This window comes from Tachypleus tridentatus, chromosome 9, assembly GCF_004210375.1.
Source record: "Tachypleus tridentatus isolate NWPU-2018 chromosome 9, ASM421037v1, whole genome shotgun sequence".
NCBI lineage: Eukaryota > Metazoa > Arthropoda > Merostomata > Xiphosura > Limulidae > Tachypleus > Tachypleus tridentatus.
This window is the reverse complement of record NC_134833.1, coordinates 168,379,202-168,392,498: the sequence shown is the minus strand read 5'-3', so window position 1 is coordinate 168,392,498 and position 13,297 is coordinate 168,379,202. Positions and strand designations below refer to the sequence as shown.

Below are 13,297 nucleotides of genomic sequence, written 5' to 3'. Positions count from 1 at the left end.
TTATGAGTTTTCATTGTTATTTTAGAATAAGTTAAAGTTGTTCGTATTAACCAAAAATGTTATGACTCATGACAACAATCAACTAATATTACTGTTTTAGATTCTTCCACCTATCCAAACCTCACATGAGAATATTTGAGGTGAAGGTAATCAATCTATATACATAAATTTGTTTATATTTCTAAGTTACTGCATGAAGTGTGAGTTACTCGTACGTAATCCACTCACATACTGCAACAGTTTCTCCTTGTCAGCAGGGATCTGGAAAGCTGGAGGAATGTGTTTGAGCATGGATGTAGCTAAGTTCACTTTGTTGGTGATGTATCCTGAACCAGGAAAGTGGTTTACCTGAAATTAAAACAACTTTAGCTCAGATCAGTAACATGAAAAACTTACATACTTACAAAAACTTACAAACAAAGCACAGTAAACAATCACACTTAAAGATTTTCAACCCGACTTTAAAACTGATAAGTACAAAAAAAGTACAGTAAACAATCACATTTTAAGATTTTCAACCTGACTTTAAAACTGATGAGTACAAAAAAGGCACAGTAAACAATCACATTTAAAGATTTTCAACCTGACTTTAAAACTGCTGAGTACAAACAAACTACAGTAAACAATCATATTTTCAGATTTTCAATCTGACTTTAAAACTGATGAGAACAAACAAACTACAGTAAACAATCATATTTTTAGATTTTCAACCTGACTTTAAAACTGATGAGTACAAACAAAGGACAATAAAAAATCACATTTTCAGATTTTCAACCTGACTTTAAAACTGATGAGTACAAACAAAGGATAGTAAACAATCACATTTTCAGATTTTCAACCTGACTTTAAAACTGATGAGTCCAAACAAAGCACAGTAAACAATCACATTTAAAGATTTAACCTGACTTTAAAACTGAGTACAAAGAAAGCACCGAAAACAATCACATTTTCAAATTTTCAACCTGACTTTAAAACTGCTGAGTACAAAGAAAGCACCGAAAACAATCACATTTTCAAATTTTCAACCTGACTTTAAAACTGCTGAGTACAAACAAACTACAGTAAACAATCATATTTTCAGATTTTCAACCTGACTTTAAAACTGATGAGAACAAACAAAGCACAGTAAACAATCACATTTTCAGATTTTCAACCTGACTTTAAAACTGATGAGAACAAACAAAGCACAGTAAACAATCACATTTTCAGATTTTCAACCTGACTTTAAAACTGATGAGTACAAACAAAGCAAGTAAACAATCACATTTTCAGATTTTCAACCTGACTTTAAAAGTGATGAGTACAAACAAAGCACAGTAAACAATCACATTTTCAGATTTTCAACCTGACTTTAAAACTGATGAGTACAAACAAAGCACAGTAAACAATCACATTTTCAGATTTTCAACCTGACTTTAAAACTGATGAGTACAAACAAAGCACAGTAAACAATCACATTTTCAGATTTTCAACCTGACTTTAAAACTGATGAGAACAAACAAAGCACAGTAAACAATCACATTTTCAGATTTTCAACCTGACTTTAAAACTGATGAGTACAAACAAAGCAAGTAAACAATCACATTTTCAGATTTTCAACCTGACTTTAAAACTGATGAGTACAAACAAAGCACAGTAAACAATCACATTTTCAGATTTTCAACCTGACTTTAAAACTGATGAGTACAAACAAAGCAAGTAAACAATCACATTTTCAGATTTTCAACCTGACTTTAAAACTGATGAGTACAAACAAAGCAAGTAAACAATCACATTTTCAGATTTTCAACCTGACTTTAAAACTGATGAGTACAAACAAAGGACAGTAAACAATCACATTTTCAGATTTTCAACCTGACTTTAAAAGTGATGAGTACAAACAAAGGACAGTAAACAATCACATTTTCAGATTTTCAACCTGACTTTAAAACTGATGAGTACAAACAAAGCAAGTAAACAATCACATTTAAAGATTTTCAACCTGACTTTAAAACTGATGAGTACAAACAAAGGACAGTAAACAATCACATTTTCAGATTTTCAACCTGACTTTAAAACTGATGAGTACAAACAAAGGACAGTAAACAATCACATTTTCAGATTTTCAACCTGACTTTAAAACTGATGAGTACAAACAAAGCAAGTAAACAATCACATTTAAAGATTTAACCTGACTTTAAAACTGATGAGTACAAACAAAGCTCAGTAAACAATCACATTTTCAGATTTTCAACCTGACTTTAAAACTGATGAGTACAAACAAAGCAAGTAAACAATCACATTTAAAGATTTAACCTGACTTTAAAAGTGATGAGTACAAACAAAGCACAGTAAACAATCACATTTTCAGATTTTCAACCTGACTTTAAAACTGATGAGTCCAAACAAAGCACAGTAAACAATCACATTTAAAGATTTAACCTGACTTTAAAACTGATGAGTACAAACAAAGCACAGTAAACAATCACATTTTAAGATTTTCAACCTGACTTTAAAACTGATGAGTACAAACAAAGCACAGTAAACAATCACATTTTAAGATTTTCAACCTGACTTTAAAACTGATGAGTACAAACAAAGCACAGTAAACAATCACATTTTCAGATTTTCAACCTGACTTTAAAACTGATGAGTACAAACAAAGGACAGTAAACAATCACATTTTCAGATTTTCAACCTCACTTTAAAACTGATGAGTACAAACAAAGTACAGTAAACAATCACATTTTCAGATTTTCAACCTGACTTTAAAACTGATGAGTACAAACAAAGGACAGTAAACAATCACATTTTCAGATTTTCAACCTGACTTTAAAACTGATGAGTACAAACAAAGCAAGTAAACAATCACATTTAAAGATTTAACCTGACTTTAAAACTGACGACTACAAACAAAGCTCAGTAAACAATCACATTTTCAGATTTTCAACCTGACTTTAAAACTGATGAGTACAAACAAAGCACAGTAAACAATCACATTTTCAGATTTTCAACCTGACTTTAAAACTGATGAGTACAAACAAAGGACAGTAAACAATCACATTTTCAGATTTTCAACCTGACTTTAAAACTGATGAGTACAAACAAAGCACAGTAAACAATCACATTTAAAGATTTAACCTGACTTTAAAACTGACGACTACAAACAAAGCTCAGTAAACAATCACATTTTCAGATTTTCAACCTGACTTTAAAAGTGATGAGTACAAACAAAGCACAGTAAACAATCACATTTTCAGATTTTCAACCTGACTTTAAAACTGACCTGAGTACAAACAAAGCACAGTAAACAATCACATTTTCAGATTTTCAACCTGACTTTAAAAGTGATTTTCAACCTGACTTTAAAACTGATGAGTACAAACAAAGCACAGTAAACAATCAGTAAACATTTTCAGATTTTCAACCTGACTTTAAAACTGATGAGTACAAACAAAGTACAGTAAACAATCACATTTTCAGATTTTCAACCTGACTTTAAAACTGATGAGTACAAACAAAGCACAGTAAACAATCACATTTTCAGATTTTCAAGATTTTCAACCTGACTTTAAAACTGATGAGTACAAACAAAGCAAGTAAACAATCACATTTTCAGATTTAACCTGACTTTAAAACTGATGAGTACAAACAAAGTACAGTAAACAATCACATTTTCAGATTTTCAACCTGACTTTAAAACTGATGAGTACAAACAAAGCAAGTAAACAATCACATTTAAAGATTTAACCTGACTTTAAAACTGATACAAACAAAGCTCAGTAAACAATCACATTTTCAGATTTTCAAACTGACTTTAAAAGTGATGAGTACAAACAGCACAGTAAACAACATTTTCAGATTTTCAACCTGACTTTAAAACTGATGAGTACAAACAAAGCAAGTAAACAATCACATTTAAAGATTTAACCTGACTTTAAAACTGAGCGACTACAAACAAAGCTCAGTAAACAATCACATTTTCAGATTTTCAACCTGACTTTAAAACTGATGAGTACAAACAAAGCAAGTAAACAATCACATTTAAAGATTTAACCTGACTTTAAAACTGATGAGTACAAACAAAGGACAGTAAACAATCACATTTTCAGATTTTCAACCTGACTTTAAAACTGATGACTACAAACAAAGCACAGTAAACAATCACATTTTCAGATTTTCAACCTGACTTTAAAACTGATGAGTACAAACAAAGCACAGTAAACAATCACATTTAAAGATTTAACCTGACTTTAAAACTGACGACTACAAACAAAGCTCAGTAAACAATCACATTTTCAGATTTTCAACCTGACTTTAAAACTGATGAGTACAAACAAAGCACAGTAAACAATCACATTTTCAGATTTTCAACCTCACTTTAAAACTGATGAGTACAAACAAAGTACAGTAAACAATCACATTTTCAGATTTTCAACCTGACTTTAAAACTGATGAGTACAAACAAAGCACAGTAAACAACCACATTTAAAGATTTAACCTGACTTTAAAACTGACGACTACAAACAAAGCTCAGTAAACAATCACATTTTCAGATTTTCAACCTGACTTTAAAAGTGATGAGTACAAACAAAGCACAGTAAACAATCACATTTTCAGATTTTCAACCTGAGTTTAAAACTGATGAGTACAAACAAAGCAAGTAAACAATCACATTTAAAGATTTAACCTGACTTTAAAACTGACGACTACAAACGAAGCTCAGTAAACAATCACATTTTCAGATTTTCAACCTGACTTTAAAAGTGATGAGTACAAACAAAGCACAGTAAACAATCACATTTTCAGATTTTCAACCTCACTTTAAAACTAATGAGTACAAACAAAGGACAGTAAAAAATCACATTTTCAGATTTTCAATTTGACTTTAAAACTGATGAGTACAAACAAAGGACAGTAAACAATCACATTTTCAGATTTTCAACCTGACTTTAAAACTGATGAGTACAAACAAAGCAAGTAAACAATCACATTTAAAGATTTAACCTGACTTTAAAACTGATGAGTACAAACAAAGCACTGTAAACAAACACATTTAAAGATTTAACCTGACTTTAAAACTGATGAGTACAAACAAAGCACAGTAAACAAACACATTTAATAATTTAACCTGACTTTAAAACTGACCAGTTACTCTGGAGCAGCTTAAAAAAAACAAAAAGAAAGAACTTGTTCATATAGATATTTGGTTTTAAATTTTTCAATGAAAAACTCACTTTCTGATGAGGCTTTAGGTTCTGTAAATGTGAAGACAGTTGGGTGAAAGGGTAGTCATGGGTCCACAGAACATCCCATTTGGACTGACTGTCACCTTGCTGAAACCCTAGTCTCTCAAAGACAGCAAACACGTGTTTCAAGTACCCAGTTTCTAGCTATAGTACAAAATATACACTTCATTTACAACTATTGTTTACTTACTAATCAACAAAAATAACTGTTTTTGAAAGGATGTACAACTATCAGACAGATTACAAACAACTGATACTAACAAACACCCTTGCTATGAAACAGCTGAAGAAGTCACTGTTGGAATGATACAGTTGTTCATAAGCACGAAACAATGTTGCACAGAGTTTGAACATTATAGTAAATAAAATAACTTAGAGTTTATCACAACTTCAGAATCAGTTACAATAAACCATAGGATGACCCAGTTCTCCTACTTCATTCCAATACACAACACATACTTTAGAGGACAGCTACTCAGTAGACATAATTAAGTGAGGTACTACAACAGATGTTGTACCTTAGAGCTATGATAACTGTCTTCATGTGACAGCACCAGTACTCTAGAGGACAGCTACTCAGTAGACATAATTAAGTGAGGTACTACAACAGATGTTGTACCTTAGAGCTATGATAACTGTCTTCATGTGACAGCACCAGTACTCTAGAGGACAGCTACTCAGTAGACATAATTTAGTGAGGTACTACAACAGATGTTGTACCTTAGAGCTATGATAACTGTCTTTATGTGACATACCAGTACTTTACCAAATAGCGACCCAGTAGATATAATTACATGAAGCACTATAACAGATTTAGTATGTTACTGTTCACATCATATAGCTATCATGCTAATGTTGTGTCAGTACTTATACTTTAGAGAAAAGCTACTCAACAAAGATAATTACACCTCACTAAGAATGGATCAAAGAGTGCATGTCACAAAACTTTAGTTTTCACAATCTATTAAAACAATGCATGTCAATAAATTGTGCATCAAAAGATAGCTTATAATTCAAGTTTTAATATTTCATGTCTTAATCCAGTAGAAAATATTAAAAACAAAATGGTAAATATCTATTCTACATGTTTGCTTTGAAATTTGCACAAAGCTACATGAGTGCAATCTGTGCTAGCTGTCCCTAATTTAGCAGTACAAGGCTGGAGGGAAGGCAGCTAGTTATCATCACCCACTGCCAATTCTTGGGCTACTCTTTAACCAATAAAAGGTGGGACTGTCACATTATAATATCCCCACAACTGAAAGGGCATGTTTGGTGTGATGGGATTTCAAACCCACGACCCACAGATTGCAAGTCAAGTGCCTTAACCACCTCGTCATTCTGGGCCCTTTCGTGTGTCTCACATTGCACATCCTCATCTTAATGGTCATTTTATATTTTATATTGCTTACTATACAATGTTGATAATGACTAACAAATTAAAAACACTGACAAACTTTAATAAAAAAAACAAGAACCTCCCACCTTTTTGAATTGCTAAAATATCAATACATTTAACAAACCCAACAGAGTAGCCCCTCCTGCTACTCCATTAATTTGAAACCTCTTGTGTACTCAATCCTATTTAAGTACATGTTTAAAATCAACAGAAAAAGAAAATTCCAAATTAAATACACCTGACAGTCATTTGTAATTAGATTAAAAGGGAAAATTCAGAGTTGTTCTAGAAATGTTGAAATGTGTTGACAAAGTCATTGCTCTGAATACACTTTGTAGACCTATAGCACTAAATTATAACCCTGGAAAAATAACAGAACCTAAGTACCAGCTTGTACAGAGATACATCACAAACATTTCTGCCCATGTTTTAATATTTTAGGCAATTTTCCTTGCAACCACTGTATTACAAAAAGCCAATAAATTTTATCCTAATGTATTCTCAAAATCAAAAATCATTGTTTTATCTGTAGCAAGTTTCTACTCCAGTCATTAACAGTAAAATGACTATATGAACAACTGAAAAAACTGTCAGAAGTACTTTGTGATCAATACTAAAAAAGGACAGCACAGTACTACTGAATTCTTCTTACATTTTTTACAGTGGTTACGAATTTGGTCAAATAGACCAGGAACATTGAAAGATAGGATAGAGAAAATAGCAGGTAAAATAAAAACTGTTTATTCACATATGAGGTTATAGAGATTATACATATAATATTTAATAATTTTCAGATAAAGAAAAGTATCTCTTTTCTATACACAAAACAATTTAAACATTATAGTAAGGAAACTGATGGTTACTTAGGGTCACAAAATTGGTATAATCCACTGAGGCATTATGGAAAGGGTTAAGTGCAGGACTTCAACAGACCCACCATCTTAGTGTTTGTATTATATAACTGCCTTTCTCACCTTGTGTTCATATTTGTATCTTACAGAATGAACATTTATACTATTACTATTAAAAACTTGTTACGACCTGTGTATATGTATCTATTCTGTTATAAAAACTTACTACCACCCTACCTGAGTATATGTATCTATTCTGTTATAAAAACTTACTACCACCCTACCTGAGTATATGTATCTATTCTGTTATAAAACTTACTACCATCTATTCTGTTATAAAACTACCTGAGTATATGTATCTATTCTGTTATAAAAACTTACTACCACCCTACCTGAGTATATGTATCTATTCTGTTACAAAAACTCACTACCACCCCACCTGAGTATATGTATCTATTCTGTTATAAAAACTCACTACCACCCCACCTGTGTATATGTATCTATTCTACTATAAACACATTACCACCTCTCCATACATATACAGTAAAAAAAGGATTATATATATTTATAAAGAATCTCCAATTAAGAGAGGTTTCAGAGCCTGTTTCGCAGATAGTAATATAAATATCAGTAAAAGTAGTGGACTACAGTCCTTGTTTATTTGTTGTCAGTTAACCTACTAATATTACTAGCCATCATTCTAGTCATTGTTCATTGGTTGTTAGTTACTCTAACAATAACACTAGGCAGCAGACTATGGTGCTTGTTTTTTTTGTTACTCTAACAATAAAACTTGGCAGGACACTACAGTCCTTGTTTATTTCTTGTTAATTAACCTACTAATATTACTAATCAGCATACTACAGTCCTTGTTTACCTGTTGTTAGTTCCTCTAACAATAATAAAAGGCAGCAGACTACAGTCCTTGTTTACCTGTTGTTAATTACTCTAACAATAATACAAGGCAGCAGACTACAGTCCTTGTTTACTTGTTGTTAGTTACTCTAACAATAATACAAGGCAGCAGACTACAGTCCTTGTTTACTTGTTGTTAGTTACTCTAACAATAATGCAAGGCAGCAGACTACAGTCCTTGTTTACCTGTTGTTAGTTACTCTAACAATAATACAAGGCAGCAGACTACAGTCCTTGTTTACCTGTTGTTAGTTACTCCAACAATAATGCAAGGCAGCAGACTACAGTCCTTGTTTACTTGTTGTTAGTTACTCTAACAATAATGCAAGGCAGCAGACTATAGTCCTTGTTTACTTGTTGCTAGTTACTCTAACAATAATGCAAGGCAGCAGACTACAGTCCTTGTTTACTTGTTGTTAGTTACTCTAACAATAATGCAAGGCAGCAGACTACAGTCCTTGTTTACCTGTTGTTAGTTACTCTAACAATAATACAAGGCAGCAGACTACAGTCCTTGTTTACCTGTTGTTAGTTACTCCAACAATAATGCAAGGCAGCAGACTACAGTCCTTGTTTACTTGTTGTTGGTGAATTACATACAAAAGAAGTGGTCAATTTCTATATTAATACTATACTTAATAAAAATTACATTACAACAAATTTTAGAATGAGAACAATAATTATACTAATAGTATATAACAACTTATTCAACATGTAAGAATCTCTATGACGTTAGGAAAACAGGTAAATTTAGGAAATCAGTTAAACACAAAACATGACATCCTTCAACTCAAGAAGTTTCAAAAGGTGAACCTCTCTTTTCCAGAAGAAAATAACTTAATAAAGCAAGCGTGAGACAAAGTGAGATTTTGGTGAAGTCAAGCAGACAACCACGGGAAGGATGTTTGAGGAAAATGGTTTCTCATTATCAATATGGCATATTTCAAAACATCAATAATATTTGCAAAAGAAAACTGTCAAGTTTTTAAGTAAAAATGCACACAAGCGTGGCTTCATACTGCTCCAACTGAGCTTGTGCAAACTGGCTCGAGACTGAATTACCTCATGATGGTTTTCTGAATGATGCGACCAGAAGGTATGCACCTAAGGGTTAAACAAGATTAAAATAAGAGAAATAACATCATATAATCAGTGACAAACTTGAAAGGATTTGTATTTACGTACTTAAAATGTTAGTTATTGCCCGATTTTAATGATTTGCTAAAAACACATCTTTAAGGTACCTTTTAATGCTGACTTGACATTTCTCACTCTGGTTAACAAAATATGCACATTGTAATATTTTACACAGGACAAGTACTAAATCCTTTCCAAGCTAAACACATCCATTTAATCACTTTACCTTCAGTCCATTCACCGGCTGCATGGTTTTGCTTTTCCTTTGTTTTATGATTTACTTAAATTTTCCACTAATTACTTGAAACATTTTCATGGAAGTTTTACTTTATTATGAACTTTGGTATGAATTATAATGAACTTTGAAATTCAGATATTATTTACGTGTTAGTGTTTATTCAGTACAAATATAGCTACCAAATTTAATATTTTTAATTTAGTAAGCTCTTCCATTCTGAATGTTTAGTGTTGCTATGCAAACTGTTTCATTATAATTGTGAGTGAAATAAACATGCTTACCTTCACAAACATAGCAGAAAGTTTTAAAGTTATTTGTTTAAAACCTTTCTATAAGTTTTTAAATAACTCTACTGGAAATTACTAAAATATATTCAAACCCCTTGGTGTTAGACCTTAGTTCCCAGAACAGGTTTGAAACAAACCCACGAGGCAGTGTGTGTAACCAACACTTACAAAACTTAGTGTGTAAAATAATGACAGTTTTAATTTACAATTTACACACTTTGTGACATTATTTTCCACCTTTCTTTGCACATCCATTCATTCATTGTTAGCTTCATTTACACAAACAATGCTTTACTATAAGAAGAGACACAGAACTCAGAACATTAAAATACAAAAATCTAACAACATTTATTTCTCTCCTAACCTTCTTCCCATGAACCCATACAACACGGCTATGAAACTTCTCTGGTGGATTAACCTTTTCTTTCATGTGAAAACTGTTATGACGTTCTTGGTCTTTCTGAAGGCGATGAAGTTCGTACACGTTTAATGCTGTAAGTAGGATGCCAATGATTAACACAGCAATAACCAAGCTCACTGAACGAGGTACTGGCCAGGGACTGGAAGTCCAGTTTCTACCAGACATTTTCTTATGATCATCATCTCTCTAAAATTAGAACATAAGCTGTGTTAAAGTCACTCATTCACTTAAAAACAAATTAACTGTCTAAGATAAACTATGGAACTTAAAGTTAGTATATACAAGATACTAATTGTATCAAACCACTCACCTGCTTGAAGAGCATGTTTATATTTCAATAACATAAATTAACATCTTCCTTCAAACAATGTTTCATGGTTATTAAGCACACAGATAAATACCTTCCATCTAACAAAGTTTCATGGTTATTAAGAACACAAATTAACACCTTCCATCTAATAAAATTTCATGTTTATTAAGAACACAGATAAACACCTTCCATCTAATAAAATTTCATGTTTATTAAGAACACAGATAAACACCTTCCATCTAATAAAATTTCATGTTTATTAAGAACACAGATAAACACCTTCATCTAACAAAGTTTCATGGTTATTAACCACACAGATAAACACCTTCCATCTAACAAAGTTTCATGGTTATTAAGCACACAGATAAACACCTTCCATCTAACAAAGTTTCATGGTTATTAAGCACACAGATAAACACCTTCCATCTAACAAAGTTTCATGGTTATTAAGCACACAGATAAACACCTTCCATCTAACAAAGTTGCATTGTTATTAATGGTTACTAACACAGATAAACACCTTCCATCTAACAAAGTTTCATGGTTATTAACAACACAAGTTAACATTTTCCATCTCCATCTAACAAAGTTTCATGCTTATTAACAATGCAACTTAACATGTTTAATTCAACAAAGTTTCATGGTTACTAACAATGCAATTTTCCATCTAACATGTTTAACTTCAACACAGTTTCATGGTTACTAACAATGCAACTTAACATGTTTAATTCAACAAAGTTTCATGGTTACTAACAACACAAGTTAACATTTTCCATCTAACAAAGTTTCATGCTTATTAACAATGCAACTTAACATGTTTAATTCAACAAAGTTTCATGGTTACTAACAACACAAGTTAACATTTTCCATCTAACAAAGTTTCATGCTTATTAACAATGCAACTTAACATGTTTAATTCAACAAAGTTTCATGGTTACTAACAACACAAGTTAACATTTTCCATCTAATAAAGTTTCATGCTTATTAACAATGCAACTTAACATGTTTAATTCAACAAAGTTTCATGGTTACTAACAACACAAGTTAACATTTTCCATCTAACAAAGTTTCATGGTTACTAACAACACAAGTTAACATTTTCCATCTAACAAAGTTTCATGGTTATTAACAAGTTAACTTCCTCCTTTATCTTATGTCCATAATTATAACTCATTATTTTCTGCTGTAAATTGTGAGGATTATGATAAAACAAATATTTGACATAAATAATTAAATACATTTATGATCAAACATTGTTTAAACTAAGCAATCGTTCACAAAACGTGTTCAAACACTATGCTCAGAAATCACTTTCATATTTCATGATACATCTACTACAAAAACATTCTGACAGAAATGTACTTAGATCAGACTGGAGTAAAATTTCATTTAAAATTTGCACTTTACACTTGAAAACTAAGATTACAAGATTGTCTTTAATGTATTAACAATTTCTAATTTTAAGAAAAAGTTATATCAGTTGTTAAAAAAATAGTGCAACTACCTTCTTGTAAAAATGTTATGCATGTGCATACATGTGCAAGTAAAACACAGCACATTTCTGTAAATAGTTACACAAAAAATAAAATAAACATGAGATGTGATAACAGCCAGTTTTAATTAGAAAGCAATCACTAATCACATTATTACAGAAATTTGTGTACTAGGGCTATTAGCATACATTTGCATAACTGTTTGTCTGGGCCTTCTACTCTGCACTAAATTCATCAAGATGCTTTATTTATAAATAGTTAAAGTTGTTCCCATATAATTAAGCTCTGCATAACACAGCCTACACTTCAGTTTACCTAACAATTACCTTTGACATTTTTAATTTGTTTATGTAAATGCTGGATGGAAATTCTATGTGTTTAATGATAGATTATCTTAGAACATGAAAAGCTGCCTTTTTTTATATGTAAACAAAACATCTATAAAACATGTTAAAGACATGAAACTGCAGCTTTGCACATATATCTGCATGCACCCAGCAAACATTCAACCTAAATTTGATGAAGACCCATAAACAGTGGGTGAAGTAGTGGTAAAATATGCCCATAAAATGCAAGCGGTGAAACTACAAATTTGTATGCATCTTCCCATGGACCTAAAAACCTTTATGCCAATTTTGATGAAGATGTATCAACACCCTCCAAAGTAGTTACATTCTAACATCCTTACTGAAAATTTAACTTTTGTAAAGTTAGTGTCACAAATATAAAAATATTTCAGTGTACATTTTTAACATTTAAACATGTGATGTAACAACATGGCTAAGCTGAACGAATGTATAAGTACCTCAAACAAAAAATGGATCTGGTGAGCTGGTTACTTTTCGAGCCTTCAGCCATGACTGCATCTAAACCAAATCAAAGTGAATGTAATTTTTTGTTCATAACAGATCTTACACAGTAACAAAACAAAAGTAAAATCTTAGAAGTATTTTTTTTCATTTTGAATGGTTTAATAGTTTCTAATTTCATGGTACACCAAATTATTATGCAAGAGTTG

The 13,297-nt window shown here is 31.5% G+C and overlaps 1 protein-coding gene across 3 annotated transcripts in view; it reads right to left on the bottom strand.

Moving 5' to 3' along the window:
- Positions 1–13,297, bottom strand: part of LOC143226909 (putative tubulin polyglutamylase ttll-15) — a 59,365-nt gene that overhangs the window by 44,866 nt on the left and 1,202 nt on the right. For all 3 annotated transcript variants that reach the window (XM_076458451.1, XM_076458450.1, XM_076458452.1), the window contains exons 2-4: positions 10,420–10,662; positions 5,217–5,372; positions 229–348 (exon numbers count right to left, since the gene is read on the bottom strand). In XM_076458451.1, coding sequence (XP_076314566.1) covers positions 229–348; positions 5,217–5,372; positions 10,420–10,641 — 498 coding nt within the window. In that variant the 5' untranslated portion in view covers positions 10,642–10,662. The remainder of the gene's footprint in view (positions 1–228; positions 349–5,216; positions 5,373–10,419; positions 10,663–13,297) is intronic.